Source organism: Semicossyphus pulcher, unplaced genomic scaffold, assembly GCF_022749685.1.
Source record: "Semicossyphus pulcher isolate SPU_LCO1_2020_fin unplaced genomic scaffold, fSemPul1.0.p SCAF_11, whole genome shotgun sequence".
Taxonomy (NCBI): Eukaryota; Metazoa; Chordata; class Actinopteri; order Labriformes; family Labridae; genus Semicossyphus; species Semicossyphus pulcher.
Genome location: NW_027211615.1, coordinates 18,074,094 through 18,092,500, shown reverse-complemented (window position 1 = coordinate 18,092,500; position 18,407 = coordinate 18,074,094). Strand labels below are relative to the sequence as shown.

Genomic DNA, 18,407 nt, shown 5'->3' with positions numbered 1-18,407 from the left:
CTCGGCCTTTGAAGGAAACGCAATATGAACGAGTCTAATTGAAAATAAATAGAGCGTTTGTGTCAGCTACACCTATTTGTTTCAGCAGCGTGGACGTCATACATCATCCTCAGCCGTCAAAGTCAAAGCCTCTAATCCGGTTTCTCCCTCAGACGGGCCGCGTCACTGTTGGAAACAATGTTGATTAAATTCTCTTAAAGCTACAATTCACAGCCTGAGATGTTTTCTGATCTTCTTTTTGACATAAACTGTGATGCTGAAATCTGACTAACCCCAGATTACTCCTCCTGCATCTGTAGCAACCGCAGCATCAGGGCAGACCATGACATGTACATTTGTGTTGAGCTAACTGGCCTCTTCTTTAGGTACAATCTAATGTGCTCAAATGCAACATCTCTGTGCTAAATTTCTGTCTTTAATCTTTTTTTATTCAAACTGTCAGAAAGGTAATAATTGAAAGGTGTTCTAGTATTCTGCTGCTGTCATGTATGTAACTGGGGTGGACAAAATATTAAGAACACCTCTAAAAAATGAACAATTATCATTTTGTAAAGGCAGAATTTTTTGGCAGAGCCGTCTGATTTCGTCACATTAGATTGTACAAGTGTACCTATGAAGTGGCCCATTGAGTGGATATTCATAAGGCTAATCATCACGCCATCATTCAGTTGACATTAAATGAAGGATAGATTTATTTTCGATGCACTTTGCACTCTGAATTTGTTTGAATTCTTATCAATCAATAAAGGAAGTGCTCTGCCAAAATAGAAGAAAAATTATCTTGTATCTGTTGCCTTAAGCAGGTCTGTAATAAGTACATCTCGGATTCAATTTAGACCAAATGAATAATTAGATGGCCGACAAGCAAGCACTCTGCTCATGCATTCATCTTCCCAGGCTAAAGCTAACAAGCTAGTTTGACAAGAACAACATAGACAGGTAGTTTGATGCAGTATTATGACAATGATGCTCGGCACTACTCTCCCCAACGCTCTCACATGAACTCATCCTGCACTGTAAGTGAGGTTGAGCACATTTGCATGTGAAGCGGGAGGGGCTTTAACATTTCTCTTGTTGGATAGCCTGCATTCAAAATGCGTGTGTTTTTCAAAGTTGCCTACCCTAGCTCTCTCTCGGCTAGCTAGCAGGTAGTATAACAACTCTCCCTAATGTGATTTATGTTCTTGTGTTTGTTTATTGAGAGCGAAAGATGCAGCAACAAGACTTTACAACCCCAGTCTGAACTATTTTGGTCGATATGATTTTGACTCACATCAGCTGATTTACATTTAAATGTCACATGTGGGTGACAAACACAGTGGTGTAATAAACATATTACTAAAGCTACAGGGTGTTTAGAATATGCCTTATCTACAGCATTCAGGTAGGCTATACAACTGACAGTTATTAGCATTAGCATCTCATGCTACACAAGAGACATCAAACAGAGTCCCAAAACAGAAAGAATTGGAACAAACAATCTTTGTGCAAATTTAGACATTTACCTGAATAGTAACAGTCAGTCAGGTCTAAACCTAGTCTATATTTGCAAAAACTCACCCCTGAGGTGCCCACACAACTTCACCTGAGGTTGCTATGACAACACATGTACAACTTTGCAGTCAGTACAGGGTAACAGAGCTAGCTTACAGCCAGTATGTTTTCAGCCCGAGATATTTTAAAAACCGTAACAACTTAACCAGCTAACCTTTCTTAAGGTTACCAAAGGGTTGTGCTAGGACAGGCTACACCACACGAAACGGCTCCAACTCAACCATATTACTGACAACAAACGTTAGCAGAAAGAGGGAGGCCTTTCAAAGACGCCAATATGTTAGGAAACATGTCCACTCAGAGCGGCAACAACGACAGATATACAAACTCACTGCCAACCATATTATTTGGGGGAAACCTCACCTGTTGCTGAGCTTCATCGACTTCAAACAATGGCGCCGTCGAGAGTCCGGGTTGTTTAGTTTCCGGTGAGTCTTAATCACGCGCTGGAAACAAGTATCCGTTTACTTCCTCATTCGGAAACAGGTGCCTTTGAGTTTTAATGGTGACAAACTGAACAAACACGGACAAGTTTGCCCAGCAGTAGTCCCAGCGCTGTTTAACATAACACGGAAGTCGGCAAGTCGCCATTTTCTCAACTCTACAGGCCACAGCGCGCAAAAAAATAGCATAAGAAAATTTCACCGTCTACCATTTGACTTAAATTATTAGATATAACTTTTACCTTAAAACTCATCGTCGAAAATGTTTAAAATCCAGTGTCTGTGTGTATTTTCCGCAGCATACGTCCATAGTTACACAGGAAACACGCAGGTGTGACAAATGTAAGCTAATTAATGACGTCTGATTTTTCTTCAGACTTCAGTGTTACAACGTAAAGTTTGAAGGCTTAAGCCTACCTGGACCCTTTACCTTTCACATCCACACTGCTTCTAAACCTTTTTTTAATCTTATTTTAATTTTCTTGAAATTTGATATCCCTTCAAAATGATCAATTTCGTTCTTCTAAGAGTTTCACAGTTTTCCACATTGCACAAAAATATAACTTTGAGGAAGAACTACTAAATATCTTTCATATTATTTTTTATCCCATTCAGCTTTATTGTTTTATCTGAAACAGTCAAATTTAAAGATTCTGACTGGCTAATACCTTTTCAGGATATTAAAATCAAAGACAAACTCAGTGGCTCTGAATGAAGCTATTGATTAATGACTTATATTAATTACACCTGTATCTTCCCTTTAGTCAAGCGCTGCTGGGAAAAAGAAAAAGCTCTTTATAGTCCCTGATGCCATATCAAGACCTCCAACACACCCATTAATGTACAAATGTACAATTATTTAGTTACCTGTACCTTTAATTTGTGATGCTGCCCCCTGTGTTTGCAGCAGTCGAGTGCACTGTGGATGTTTCATATTATTCACCTTAATGGTAGCTCAGTGACTCTACAGTCTTGACTTTGATCCTCATTGATGCCCTGCGGCCTCGCTGGCCTCAGTACTTGTGCTTTTATTTACTGGGCCGTGTGCGGAGGTATCTTTCTCCGAGGAAGAAGCTCCATTCTCTGTCCGAGCTAAATCAATATCCCATTATAGTGTTTCAGAGGGAAATGGCTTAGAGGAAAGAAAGAGAAATAACCTCATATATTACGGCAACACCCATCCAGGGACGTGTCTCTCTGCTTCTCTGATCGGAGGTGAAGTTCGGGTGAAAGAGTTGGAAATGAGAACTGTTGAATTTAGAGAATATGGAGGACCCAAACAACAAAGAGAAAATAAACTGTTGATGGCTGAAAGGAAGTCCCTGAATAATCTGACAGTGTGCTGTTTAAAAAAAACTCTGCTTGATATGAGACACAGAGAGAAGAAGTAGTAGAAGAAGAAGAGGAGGAGGCTGTAGAGGGTGATGAAGGAAAAATCCATGCAACACATCTCAATGTTTTTATGGCCGTTTTTTAATTGAAACCAGCTTCACTGATAACAAACATGCAATATCACTGTACAAGCCAACACCACAGATAAGTGTTACTCATTCAGGTCCCGACACAGTGTCAAGGATTAGCTAGCACACACACACACACACACACACGCACACACACTTCCAGATGTTGTACAGAGATAAACACGCTCTACATCTTTTGCTCTTTGACACACAAACAAACACACGCACACGTACGCACAGTCATATTTACATATCACAGTGAATGATGGTTAAAAACGATGCGGGGAGGAGGATTACACTGTTCTCCCGGTCCGACCACAGATGAGAATGGCAGCACAGCTCCGGTGATAGCGAGTGTGTGTGTCTGACTGAGGCGGGATAAGGAGTGAGATGATGACAGTGAGGATGTGAGTAGAAAACGAGACCTTTTATCAGCGGCCTGAAATCTTTGCGGCAGGCGGGGGTGTCTCTGAGCGTTTAGAAACAGGATGAGACTCCTAATATAAAAGGAAAAGAGGCCTGCGTAGAAGAAATCTCCTCACTCAATCTGTGCTACATTTAAATGCATGGTGTAATTACAGTATCATAAATACAGGGCTTCAGAAAGAGGGTTGGGGTATTGCTTGGATGATAAAACAACTGATATCACTACCTGCAAATGCGCTTTAAGAAATGTAAAACAAAAGCCAACAAAAACAGAATAAAATAAACAAAAATAAAAGGCCACACTACCAAAAAATAAACCTTCAATTCCAATAAATAAATAAATACTTTAAAACGTCATACAAAATTCTGACATTACCCTTTTTTCCAACATTTAATGGAAGTTCTGTCTACAAATGTAAGATAATAAATATATTTAGTATTTTCAGTAACACTTAGGTTTAGGTGGGTTTATTTGGGATATCTCTTATATCTTTAAGCAAAAACTGGATTATAAACAGTAGGAAAGATCTCTGCAGAAACTCTATTTAATACTGCTCATATCACAATGGTTACGACACGATAAAATACTGCAAATTATCAAAACTGTACAGAAAAACTTACAAGTTTCTCTAAAATACATTTTCACTGTTAGTGTGTGAGAAGAGAGAGAGCTCGTCTCTGTTCGACCAGCGGAGCAGCAGCCCGTCCTTCAGGTGGACCGACGACTCGACAAACAGATCCCTCTCTGCTGATTGTTCTGCACTCGGCTGCTCTGGTCTGGAGCAGAGCGCCAGGCCTCAGGGTGCCTCAACCTCGTCAGCAGCTCGCACCACCCCTCTGAAGCTCCTGCTGATGGCTACTACAAGTTTACATGGAGCTGAAGACTCACAGTCTAGGAAGAGCCAGGACATCCTGGTAAAGTCTTCTGCTCCAGTCCACAGTTTTTTTTCTTCTTTTCTCCGTGCTGTGTTTTTAAAATGTGTTTCTTAGATATTCCTCTAGCTAATCTACGTCACGGTTACAGGTGTGAGTGTTAGTGGCACGCCACCAAGCGGTGGGGTGTTTTGGCTGGGTGAGGGCACTGCCACCCTGGTTGTGTGTGTATGTGTGTGTTTTTTTCAGTGTGGAGGAGGGCAGTTCTCGGGCTGGCAGCTCAGCGATGGCGATAGTGTCTCATGAGGGGGACGATGCAGGAAGGGGGTCCAGACATCTTGAGGAAGGGGTGCTGGAGGAGTTCCTGTGCGGTGGCTCTCTGCGACGGCTCCCTCACCAGCATCAGGTCCAGGAAGGAGCGCAGCACCGTGGACACCTGAAGACGAAAACATAATATTTAATTCTGGTCCTTTAATTAATCTCTATATATATTCATGTAAGAGAAGTTTATTGCTCAGAAATGTGAACGAAATATCTTAGATGGCATGTCAGCTGGTGTATCAAACAACATCATCAACTAACATTTTCATGAACTACTGGTTTGATATAGAAACAAAAAAACCCACACATCTGTAGTCATTACTTTGTTTTAGCTCTTATTACTAAATTCAGCATGCTAACATGCTACAGTTAGCATGCTGACATGAGCATAAAGCTAGAAGCCTGAGTAAAGCCTCTCTGCACTGTTAGCATGACTCTTTGTCTGGTTTAAAGATATACTTAGGGCTGCGGTAACTGCATGACCACAATACTGTGGTTATGTGATGCTGACTGCGGAGTGGACCCAGTGACCGTCATCACTGATTTTTAAATACTATAGACCATTGACTGTTTAAAAAGATGGACGACATGACAGCTCCCTAAAAGTGAATCCAAAACATCTCTATCGCCCCCTGTTGACTGGCTGCAGTATAGGTCATAAAGCCCGCCTCCTCCATGTTAACAGATGAGACATGAGTCAAACTATAAAATCAAAATACACGGCAAAGAAATTTTTCTCAAAATGCTGATTTACGTCCAAGTGTTCATTTTTCTCACAAGTTTTAATTAGTTATATGATGCTGTAAAAAAGGATGATTGACAGCTCTGTTGACAAATACGGCTCCTGCAGCCGATCTGTTCTGGATTAGCAGAGTAGAGGACGAACAGCGAGAGGAGAGGTTACTAAAACAATCACTACAGTCATTGAAGTTTCCATATCTGTGAACGTCTGCTTCAGACCAACACAAGAAGCTGTTCTGCTGTTAAATACGCCGACGTGCGGGATCTTTGCTGGTAATTTAAGTGTGTGTTTTGGTTAGCGGTAGTGTCTACGGTGGCTCCATCCACCGATCTCTACTGCGCAGCTCTGGCTCCAAATGACGTCACTGTCACAAGGTAGCAGCGCCTATCACAGGGGCTATTTTGGCTTCAATTTCGTACAATGAGAGCAGATGGAGACACGTCATCCATCTTTATATACAGTCTTATATACTTAAAATCTCAGGTTCAATAAATTGACTGAAACTGAAATAAAACATGAAACTTAATAAATATAAAAGGCCCAATATTAGCAGTGAAGCACAGTTTTTTCCCCTTCACTCAAACGCAAACACTTCACATCTACAGGTCGCTTTGGCGGCACGGAGAAAACAGTAGGACCTGAATGCTGCCAGGTAACAGTGCAGTATAGGTTGTTGTGCAATTGTGCAATTGTGCAAACATCTGTATGTATTATTTCAATGCATTCCTCTTCAGTCACAGGTGACCACATAAAAATCCAAAATTTTTTATGCAGTGACAGACTGTATCTTTAAATACAGAGTATCCTTGCTCTGTGCTTATCGTCCATAAAACCTTCATTAAACCGTTTCTCACCTTGTGCGACTCTTTTAGCCGCGGGGGCAGGTTGTCTCGTATCCTCCTCATGGCCTGCAGAGGGGGTTCGTTGAAGTAAGGGGGCTCTCCGTCCACCATCTCGATCACCATGATGCCTAAAGACCAGATATCCACCTGGAAAAACACAAAAGCATCCATTGTGTCTACTGCACCTGTAGTAAAATGTAAGGCAGAAAATGCTATGTGTCTTTCATCCTCACCTCAGTCCCATAAGGTAGTCTGGAGATGACCTCGGGTGCCATCCAGTACGGCGTGCCCACCAGGGACTTCCTCTTGGGCACCTCTTTGGAAACTTGTGCACAGAAGCCGAAGTCTGACAGTTTGATCTGCAAACACAGACAGGATGCTGCGTTCAGGTTCCACTCTCCATCATGCAGGTGTGGAAGGAGGTGAGTTCAGCACCTCTGTGTTTGCCGCGGAGAAGTGCACTGACCCGTTGTGATGAAGAGCTTTCATAGAAGACACTAATCTTCCGTATTAGTGGTTAATTATCCTTCAATTAATCACGTCTTATCAGCTCGTTAGGAGGCGTTAGGCGGGATTTAATTACTGGGGCACGAGTGGTAATTGATGATGATGAGTTTCTGGCTCTGGATGGTGACAAGTCGCACACCACAGAGAAGGTCAGCGTGTGTGTGTGTGTGTGTGTGTGTGTGTGTGTGTGTGTGTGTGTTATAACAAAATCACCAGTGACAGAAACAAGGGTCAGAGTATCGGTTATTAATACTCGGGGTGTTAGTTAGATCGCAGTTTAAACAGGAGATCTTCAGTGTTTAATCATAAAGGTAGGAGTCGGATTATATAACATACATAAGCACACACGCACAGAGACACACACACACGCACACTGATCACGCGCACTTACCCTGCCGTCACTGGTCAGCAGGATGGAGTCGCTCTTGATGTCGCGGTGGATGACGCCCTGTGTGTGCAGGTAGGACAGAGCCCTCAGCACCGACAGACACACTGTAGCAATTTGCTCCTCGTTCATCCTGTGGAGACACACACACACACACACACACACACACACACACACACACACACACACACACACACACACAGACACACACACAGACAAATATGAGTCAGCAATGGAGAAGAATGGAAGAAGAAGAGCATATTTGACATGTTGAAATTTAATAAGACCCAAACAAATAGTACAAAAAGATGAAGTAACTGATCTTGTTGAAACGTCTGCTCATTTTTCACGTCAGTTAAATAAAGTCTGCACACAAATACACAAAATAAGTAGACGAGGACACGACAATAAACAATCTCACTGTATGCTGAATAACTTTCATTGTGCTGCAGTCATTAAGGGACTGTATGCAAATTATCAGGAGGGAGGGGTCAGAAAAGTGGGAGGGTATTGTAATTTTTTTTTTCGAAGGAGAGTTGGAGGGTTTATTTATCCTTTTATTTTTATTCCAAAATTATACTTATTTCTTACATTAGATTACATTACAGCACTCTCTTGTTATATATTTTAGCTTGTGATTTTGTTGTATTTATCAAATTATATTTATTCTATTAGCTACTCACAGTATGTATTCTGCTGTATTAATCTTTTTCCATTTTCTTTTTCTTTCTTTTTATTTATTCAATACGTATCCTCTACTGTTTGTAGTTTATCTTTTTAATTGTTTTTCTTTTATTTTCTGTACTTTTTTTTCTTTCTCTGTGATGCATTGTAGGAAAGAAAAATGTGTCTAAAAAATTTGATTAAATCAGTTTGTTTATAAACTATGCACCATTTTTTAAAGAAACGTCAACAACAACAAAAAGCTAATAACTGAAGATATATTTTCATATTTAAAGTTATACTCTTGAAGATCTCAGGTTCGTTCTCTATGGCTACACCTATGGCGATAAACTGTAATTGCTGGAGCACACTTCCCAGATATCCAGACAGTGTCACATGTGTGACGTCCACGGTTGGCTCCAGTTGTAACTCTTGATTTTCCTCGCTGACGGTCGCTTTCCTTTTTAGACTGTTTGCCTTCATCTGAGCGTCGAATTTGTTTCTTTTTCTTTGGATTTTCACTTATTGTTGAAGTTGTATCTGTAGTCATCCATCTTTTCTTTGTTTGTTCAGCCATAGTAGATTACTGTTTACTCGCAACACTTGCAGAGACCGGAAAAGCAGCCGCTTAGCTCCGCCTACCCTCTCTGGCAGACCAACCACTGCTGGGTGTTACTTTTTTTTCGCTAATGTCGCCACAGACACCCAGTCCATAATAATACTATATACTGCAAATGCAAAGGCTTTCATCAGTGGGCCATAGGCTCAATCACCATTGTGTTCTCTCATTCGGTGATAGATAACGACTTAACAGACATTTATTTAAATAAAAATCTTCGAGATTGTCACTTTAAATTAATAAGACACTTTCTTGGTGGTAGAAATGACTCCTGCTCTTTAGGCTACAGCACAGAGTTTCCAGTTAAACACAGCTAAGATGGAGCAGAGACCTCCCCCCTGTCGCCTGCAGCGGCTGTAACTGTGATGTGCAGAGCGGGCATGCAGGAGGGTCCCATATGGAGAGCCGGGGCGATGCAGTGCGTCTGACTGAACTCAAACTCACAGCTCCACTGAACATTTAACATCCAGACCCAGCTGGCCGGGCCATGCTGTGTGTTTGTGAGTGTGTGTGTGTGTGTGTGTGTGTGTGCGCTTGACATACAGTACATGTGGAGAGGGAGAGACACGCTCGTTTGCAAGTTGTACATGTTCATACACACGCACATAGATGCTCTCTTTAACTCTCACAACACACACACCACATCCTATCACTCAGTACAAAAGACCCCAATGACAATAACAAACACACACACAAACACACACACATAGATGTATGTATAGATTGCAGCAGATTTTACCGTCACACATGTATGCGTTTACAATCACAGGAGATAAACGAACCTTCTGCTAATGAGAAAACAACTGGCTAACTCTAAGTGAATGAGATGGAGATGTTTACAAAAAAATAATTCACCTCTTACAGCCCTCCCTCCCCCCTCCAACACACACACACACACACACACACACACACACACACACACACACACACACACACACAAGAACACACACACACACACATATTGAAAGGAAAACAGGATCACTGAAATAGAAAATTGTTTCAAACACAAAGTGAAAAGCTGTTTTAATGAGCCTGTAAAGGTTTGCCAAGGGGAGGACAATCACACACGCACCTGCGTGCACACACACACACATAGCAGTGAGCACATATACATAATGCTTCTACACTTACACTGGATAAAATCCCTGTGAAGTGCAGCTCATTAACAAACTCTGAAGTATAATTGAAATTTGAACGTGATAGAAATAGTTAAAGACAGGCGCCCGCTCTGACACTGCTGACTCGCCTGTGTGTGTGCGTGTATCTCAAAGTGTGTGTGTGTCTGCTGCCAACAAGCCAGCGACCTGATGAGGCTTACACAACGCAAGGCAGGAAGCAGTTATTCCACAACAAAAGGCTCAACAGAAAAAGCACAAAGGTTTCACCTGGACAAACACAGCTGAAAAACGCTGCCATGGACTTAAACAACCTGTAATAATGAAACCAAGAGGTCAGTAAGTATGGTTTCTTATCACAAACAACTCAATAATGAGATTCATATGCCATCTAGCTAGCTGAATTTTTATAGTAAATCATGTTTTTCCTCCTTTGTAATATTGTAAGTGAGAAAACTTCCACTTAGAATTAAACAAACTTGTGAAAAAGAGAAAAGTAGGACTTTTAAAACAGAACATTTGTGCCCTATAATATCCTCTTTACTGAGCTTCCCATTAGTACTTCTAAAAGCAGTCGTGCATACTGAAACTCTCACACACACACTGAACACACAAACAGGCAAACATCTGTGTGGGAGACTGTTCAAAATACTTCACGTTAGCAGCGGTGCTCAGCCTCACCAAAGCGTGTTATTAGCATCCGACACCGCGCAGCGCTAATGCTGACACTCCACGCAAATGACTGTAATTAAACACCAAGCACAAAGTAAGCTTAAAACAATGAGCTCAGAAACACGACTCGACAACAGAGAAGCAATTAGGAAAAGTTGGAGAACAATAATCCTCAAACTATCAAACGCTGGAGTGGATTACAGCCATCTGCTTGTTTCTGACGCTCGTCTTGTGTCTTTGAGAAGTTTCTGATGTGCAGGGAAAATCCAATGACCTTACCATTTTTAACAACACATCTTTACGTACTGGTTACCAGTGAAACACAACCCTTGTCCCAAAATCATAATGTGTTCAGTCATTTAAAGATGGAGGATATGAGCCTTCTCACATGTGGTGGCTTCCTCCATCTGATCGAGGGTTACCATACACAAGCTCAGGCCTTAGTCATTCAACACGACTCACTAACACACACGCAGCTGTGGCCTTATTCATGGCATCAGAAATATACTAAAACAGTTTAGTATGTTGCATACAGTCTACCTGTTTTAAATGAATAGTTATGTAGAGATGTTACCACTCCTTGTCTGTTAAATACAAGCAGCAACCTTCAGGTCTGAAAAATGAAGCCAACAAGTAGTGCTAAAAACTGCAGTTCCTCCAGTGGCCACTTGAGGCGGTTTTGGTCTCGATAGCTGATTTCTGTAGTCATGACAACCTTACTAGAGGTTATGCTTTAGTAGCTTCAATGTAAGAAGTTATGCATAATAAGAGACATGGTTACTCTGAGTGACAGGTTTGATGTGTCACATCATTGAACTTAACTGCTTGGCCATGTTTTATGTTGTTGGTGCCTTTTTTATGTAAATATCAGACAAATATTAAGGTTTGCTATTTGTTTTTTTTTATTGTACCAACAGAATGTCCAAGACATGTGTGCTGAAGCTTTTTCATTGAGCAAAATTCTAAAAAAAATCCTATTCTATATATTAGCAACAATTAGTCAGCACTCACTGTACCTGGCTTGTTAGTTCATTCAGTGTCTGTCAAATATTAATGTATTTGTTGGTCATTGAGTAGCAGTCAGGATTGTTTTTGGCTTTTCTGACAGATATGATGGGAGCCGTGGTGATAAGGACACCTGCTGTTCTAAGTTGCCCGTCACGTGCGGTTCTCTTATCGGAGTTTGGGGCAAACAAGTGGCGAGTCGCTCAGTCCACAACCTCTCTTTGCTATGGAATAGTATGGTTAACTAGCTAATTGCCAGCTAATCAATTAACCACAGCCACAGACTGTTTATTGTCACTTCTCGCTCTGAAAAAAACAACTTGGCGGTGGCCAGAAGGCAGAACTTTAGGCTTCATAAAGGCAGTCGACAAACCAATGTATGAAGTCATGATGGCTACGCCCCATAATTCACAAATTCTACTGTTAGACATGAACGGTTAGCTTAGCACAAAGACGGAAAATCAGTGGAATAAAAGCTAGCATAGCTCTTTCCAAATGTAACAAAAGCCACCTGCAGCACATCATAAGCTCACAAAGTGTCGTCTCAGCTAGTTTCCTGGAAACCTGATGACAAACTTGCTATCTTACGCTTCAACTTAAAGGTGCTGGCAGGTTGATTTAGTTACTGTTCCACAAAGCCACATTTGGATTTAGCTACATATCTAACGGACAAATACGCAGATGATACTGATCTAACCATCTACAACTTGACAGACACGCAGGTTTTGCCTCCTAAAAGTCTATTTTAGAATTTTGAAATACATGCACCTTGATTTACCTTCATACAGTGTAGTCCTTAAAAATGAATTTTGACGTATCTTTCTTCTGTTATGGTTACTGCCTTGTTTAGTTATGTCCACACTGCTGTGTTTATCTTGCATTGTGTTTCTATATTTAGGAGAGGTTACCTGGTGTGAGTCACGATGTCAGTGAGTGCCCCGCCCTCCAGAAACTCCATGACAACCCACAGCTCGTCTCCCACCAGGTAGCTGTTGTACATGTCGACCACGTTCTCGTGATGGTAGTCCCTCATGATCACCACCTAAAACGCACACACGCACACACACAAGGAAGGAAACGACTTTGATTTTAAATGTATATGTTCAGTTTCATATTATTATTGGAATATCACATGTCAGAGAGCTGTCACAAACCTATAAATTATTTATTCTGTCATGAAAAATAGGATATATTTAAATGTATTCACATCAAAAAGATGTAATCTACTATTTTCAATATTTTGTTCAATTTAATTTCAATTACTTTATCAATTTAACTCATGTGAACATGTTCTGGAGGCTTAGCTATAAAAGGGTTAATTCAGGATTTAATAGGATTACAAAAAGCAAATTAGTTCCCAACTGAACACCCACCGCTCCACATCTGTTTCACTGTACACACGCTAACATACAGCAGTACATCCCTTATCTCTCTCTCTTTTCTCCCTCCTACAAACATGCACACACACACACACACACACACTCAAACAAACACACACAAGCCCAGAACAGATCAGTGCCTCATTGCTAGATAAAGAAAAATCCCAGGGTCGCCCTTTACTCAATTAATATATTTTTCTGCTTAACAGTCATCACAAAGTTTTGTTGCAAATAAGATTTACAGAGAGCTCATTTTGACTACTTAGCATACTATGAATAGAAACAGCTCTGAATACATTTACTGCCTGGGGTTTTCAGTGTGAACGCTACTTACGAAATAAATGCAATTACAGATGTAAAACGTGCGGGTGGTTTGACTGCTGTATATATCTGGATGTATGTCAGTGGGATAGAGACAAACTGAATTTTGTTTCTCGTTAATAAGCGAGCGACTGTTTTTTCTGTGGGATAGTGAGATTTATTCTGATATTTTTAGCACAAAATGAGTCATTTTTAATGATGTTATTTAATCCAGCTTCACGTCTCCTGCTGTTTTTAAGCTGTTTACAATGGATGACTAATGTGAGCTCTGATCTCACATGTGGGGAGTGGGCGTTTTTTGTTTGGGTCGAAGCGACCGACGGTAGCAGAACAACGTCCAAAATCCAGCGTGTAAATTAAAAGTACTCTAATGCTAATTTTCACATGCAATACATAAAAACAGAACTAGAGTGAATGTGTTGTATAAACTAACAACACACAGAGATGTGTTAAAGCTCGCTGCTGTAGGTGTGAGCGTGCTTGAGTTAAGTGTACTGCAGTTATGTTCACACCTCATTAAAGAGCAGCTCTCTCCTCTGCTGTTTCCTGAGGTCCATCTTCTTCACAGCAACCTGCTTGCCGCTGTGTTTCTCACTGGCGATGCACACGATCCCCGTGGAGCCCTCGCCGATTTTAATAAAGCTGTCCAGGTATTCCCGAGGGTCGCCTGTAAAAGAGAAACACAAACAGAGCTCAGTTTTGACGCCACACTGGAACATTTTAGCGTCACTTTTTATCCTCCGTTTTCTCACCTGGGTTGACCACAAGTTGAAGCGCGGCTCTGAACTGCTCGTGGGAGACTCTGGAGGGTTGTGTGTCGGAGCTGGACCCCCAGGAAGGAGGCGGGTAGGCCCCCGGGGGGATGTAGGGCGATGAAGGCTGTGAGTAGGCCCCCTGTGTTTGAAATACACACATACAGTTTGACAGAGAAAAAGAGAGTGGCTTCCAAAACAGCATACATATATACACAGCACAATTGCATTAAATTGATGGATTGTGATCCATATGCGCATACTGTACCTGAGGGGTGTACGGTGGGCTGGGCTGGGAGGGGGGGTGGTGGTAGGGTGAAGGTTTGTAGTGGTGAAACACAGGAGGGTAGGGCAGGTGCACTGGGGGGTATCCAGGCGGCTTTGAGTGGCTTGGGGGTTGCTTTAGAGGTCCTCTGGGGTAAGTGTCACCACCTGTAACTTGGGGGCTGCCATCACGTAACGGACGCTCGTAGTCGCCCTGGAGGAGAGAGCACAAGGACGTTATTTAAATGATGGATCGTGACGTAAAGAAACAACAGTGTACACTTACACAGGCTCAGTGTAAAAACATGACCACACACTGTTCAAATTAAAATGCCAGCTCTACTTCCAGGTATGTCCTCCGGTACATTAGCCCTCGACAGACCTAACAGAGGACATTAAGTCTGTGGGACAGGGACCATACATTATCATTACCCTCCCACAATGCTCCTCTGCTCCTCCATTCATCAACCAGGAGCACAGGGAGCATCCAGATCTGGGACACACCTCTTCCTTAAGATCCTAGAAAGTCTCCTTTAAAGCGTGGGCATGAATACAGCTGCACACACACACACACACACACACTCTCTCTCTCTCTCTCTCTCACGTCACACACAGTGAGAGTGTAGAGCTAAACTCAGAGACCTATTAAAAGCTCAGTTGTATGACTCAGCAGAACTGGGCTGACTCATAATAGGCCTGGTTTACACACACAGAAAAGCACGCACACACTTAAACACACATCTCGAGGAAAATAATAACCCAGTACTTTATATTCAGCATTTATGTACCACGTCATAGGTCATGTAATAATGTGCTTATTCAGCCTTTGACATGTTTGATGCACAAAATACACTCTTAAAATTACTGAGTTAAAAAACTGACCCAGCGTAGGCTGATAAAGCACCAATGCAATACAAGGTGTACCAATGTTTTGTTTTTGACCAAGCATTGTAACATTAGTATTGAGGTACTGAAGCTTTATTGGGTAGAATCAATGACTGTATATAAAGATGGACGACGCGTCTCCATCTACTCTGGTGCTGCCATCTTGCGCTGGTGACGTCATTTGGAGCCAGAGCTGCACAGTAGAGACAGGCGGGTGTCGCCGCCGTAGCCACTACGCTAACCAAAACACTTAACTTACAGAAAAAACAGCAGGGATCCCGCACGCTGGCGTATTTAACAGCAGAACAGCTTCTTGTGTTGGTCTGAAGCAGACGTTCACAGATATGGAAACTTCAATGACTGTAGTGATTGTTTTAGTTATGTTTCCTCTCACCGTTCATCCTCCACTCTGCTAATCCAGAACAGATCGGCTGCAAGAGCCGGATTTGTCTACAGAGCTGTCAATCATCCTTTTAACAGCATCAAATAACCAATTAAAAATAAACTTGTCAGAAAAATGAACTTTGGACATAAATCATGAGCATGATAAGAACTAACTATAATGACAGAAACCATGTTTGAGAAAAATTTATCTGACGTTTATAGTTTGACTCAAGTCCCATCTGTTAACATGGAGGAGGCGGGCTTTATGACCTATACTGCAGCCAGTCAGCAGGGGGCGATAGAGATGTTTTGGATTCACTTTTAGGGCGCTGTCGTGTCGTCCATCTTTTTATACAGCCTGTCGGTAGAATTAACACCGTAACAGTGATCCTGGGACGAGATAACTGACGAGATCTGAAATTGTAACATTGTAACATAACCCCGTATATTGACTAACATTGGGTCAATTTTTAACCCAGAGTTAAATGGTGGATCCTATTGAAAAAAGGAAAAGAATCTCAATCTGCCTGGCTTGTTTAAAGGGGTTAATCCCATGTTTCATGTTCAGATCAGTTTTGTTACATTAATATTAGCAGCAGAATGACTGGACTAAGCAAGCGTATAAAGAAAGTGTGTGATTTTGTTAAAGGTATCTCACAAAGTTTAAAAAAGATGATGATGTAATGGCCAAATACAGACAGTCCAGGGTGGACTTCACAGACTATATAAAATATATACAGACACTAGTTTATCAGATTAAATTACCTCTGCCACACCTCTTAATAATGCTCTTTTAACAGCATGACAGAGAGGATAATAAAAAACTCCCTCTCTTTCTACTTCCTATTTCTCTCTCTCTCACACACACACTCACACACACTCACAGAGACAGGGCAGGAGGAGGAGCCCTGATGTGTTGGGATGCTGTATAATTACATGGTGTGAACTCTTTTAATCAATCACTCTCAGGCAGGTGTAGGGAGGAGGGATGGAGAAAGAGGAGGGAGGAAGGGGGGGTAGCTGCTGGGACGGCCCAGTCTCGAGCCCCCCTATCGCTGGCCGGCACCGCTGGCTGGCTGTCAGCCAAGGGTCTCCTGATCCATGTTGGTTAAACGCGCATTAATCTGAGTTTGGCAGGGTAATCAACAACCTAACTCAACTGTGAAATTGAATTCCGCGGTGGAACATCGTTCGGCCGCTTTTATGCTAAGGCTGCAGAAAGGGAAAGTGCCGCAACATCAATTTGTCACCGAGAGCTGCGGCACTGAGCTCGCAATGCCACAAAACACAGAGAGGGAGAATAGGAGAGAGAGGGAGCGCGCGCATGTGTGTGTGTGTGTGTGGCCGAGTCTCCATGCGGTCTACTGTTACATCCCCAGCGGCTCCAAACAACAGCAGGGAGAAAGAAGGATTTACTTCAGCGGTGTGAGTGGGCTGAATGAGAGAGAGGGAAGAAAGGAGAGAATGAGAGAGGAGAGAGAGAGAGGGGGGAGGGTTTGTTACAAGGTCCATGAGCCGAGAAGAATAGTGATTCTTAAGCTGCCGGATGACTCCTTGTTTCTCTTTTTTTTCCGACCACTGCTACAAAATCTGCAAACATCACAAGACAAATTAGGCTGCGTTGATTCCTCAGAAAGCTCTTAACTAGGCCTAAATTCAATTAAAGATATGACAAACACTAAATATTACCAAACTCAGTCTGCTTTATGTCATATCTTTTAGCTTCTTTTTATCAATATGGAAGCACTATTAAGTCGTCAATCTTTACACTCGCTCTACAATCTGCACATTCAGGAGAGCAAATGTGCCTCCTCCGGCAGCACGCCTCAGAAAGTGATGATGATAATAAACAATATCTAAGAAAAAATGACCTTCTCCTGCATCATTTCCAATCCTGCCACTCTTGCACTCTGTGTGGCAGGTTTTTTTTTTCTATGAGTGGCGATTTACTGAAGCATGCAGGTTAAATGGTTTTTCATCAAGGCACCCTGGGATCTACATCAGCAAACCCAGTTTTCCTTTCAACGACTGGACTCGCTGCGTGCGAAGGGGGGGTGGTGGAGGGCTGTGATAGGGGTATGCACACCTGTGTAATGGGTCTAATGGGGCACTATATACAGAAATCATATAAAGAAGAACCAGTCCATCTGTGATTGACCCCTGCTGTTGCAATGACGAGCAGCATCTTTTGCCCCCCACTACTCTACAACATCCTGTAATATGTTTTACTGTAAGAGACAGTCCTGTTTAATAATATTGGTATAAAAGGCTCAGCAGGAGGAACCTATACTGGAAACATATGGCTACATTTCACAGCCACTAATGCATGGAGGGTTTGTTTGCTCTCGTCTGTCTGAGTCTCTGTGTGGAGGAATCTCTGGGGTGTCTCAGCCTCTCCTGCTGCTCCACTGGAGCTCATCACAGGCTGCAGCACCGAGAGCCAACACACCTACAGTAAGAGTGTGTCTGATACAGGAAGGGAAGCCATGAAAGATGACATCTATGTCATGTTGCTGGCAGATTTAACCAACAATGAAATCTGTTATTTTAGATATACTGTACACTTTCTCAAATGTCAATAATATAGTTATCTGTTGAGTGGAATTAAATAGTCATGTGCACACTAGGGTTTTAAATCATCACAATACATGTTTATACAACAATATCTATATGTGATGCCTATTTACTACAATCTGCTGCATTCAAGTCAACTCAAAAAGAACAGAAATAAGATTTTATAATTATATTACTAAACTCTTCCAGACATGAGATGAAAAATCTTTTCTTCTCTGCTG

At 41.9% G+C, this 18,407-nt stretch overlaps 1 protein-coding gene across 2 annotated transcripts in view; it reads right to left on the bottom strand.

The window, feature by feature from the left end:
- Nucleotides 1-3,461: 3,461 nt before the first annotated feature.
- Nucleotides 3,462-18,407, bottom strand: part of pak5 (p21 protein (Cdc42/Rac)-activated kinase 5) — an 80,830-nt gene continuing 65,884 nt past the window's right edge. For both annotated transcript variants that reach the window (XM_069657217.1, XM_069657218.1), the window contains 8 exons: nt 14,348-14,557; nt 14,080-14,221; nt 13,840-13,994; nt 12,536-12,669; nt 7,560-7,686; nt 6,895-7,020; nt 6,674-6,808; nt 3,462-5,192 (listed from right to left, as the gene is read on the bottom strand). In XM_069657217.1, the coding sequence (XP_069513318.1) occupies nt 5,037-5,192; nt 6,674-6,808; nt 6,895-7,020; nt 7,560-7,686; nt 12,536-12,669; nt 13,840-13,994; nt 14,080-14,221; nt 14,348-14,557 (1,185 nt within the window). In that variant the 3' untranslated portion in view covers nt 3,462-5,036. The remainder of the gene's footprint in view (nt 5,193-6,673; nt 6,809-6,894; nt 7,021-7,559; nt 7,687-12,535; nt 12,670-13,839; nt 13,995-14,079; nt 14,222-14,347; nt 14,558-18,407) is intronic.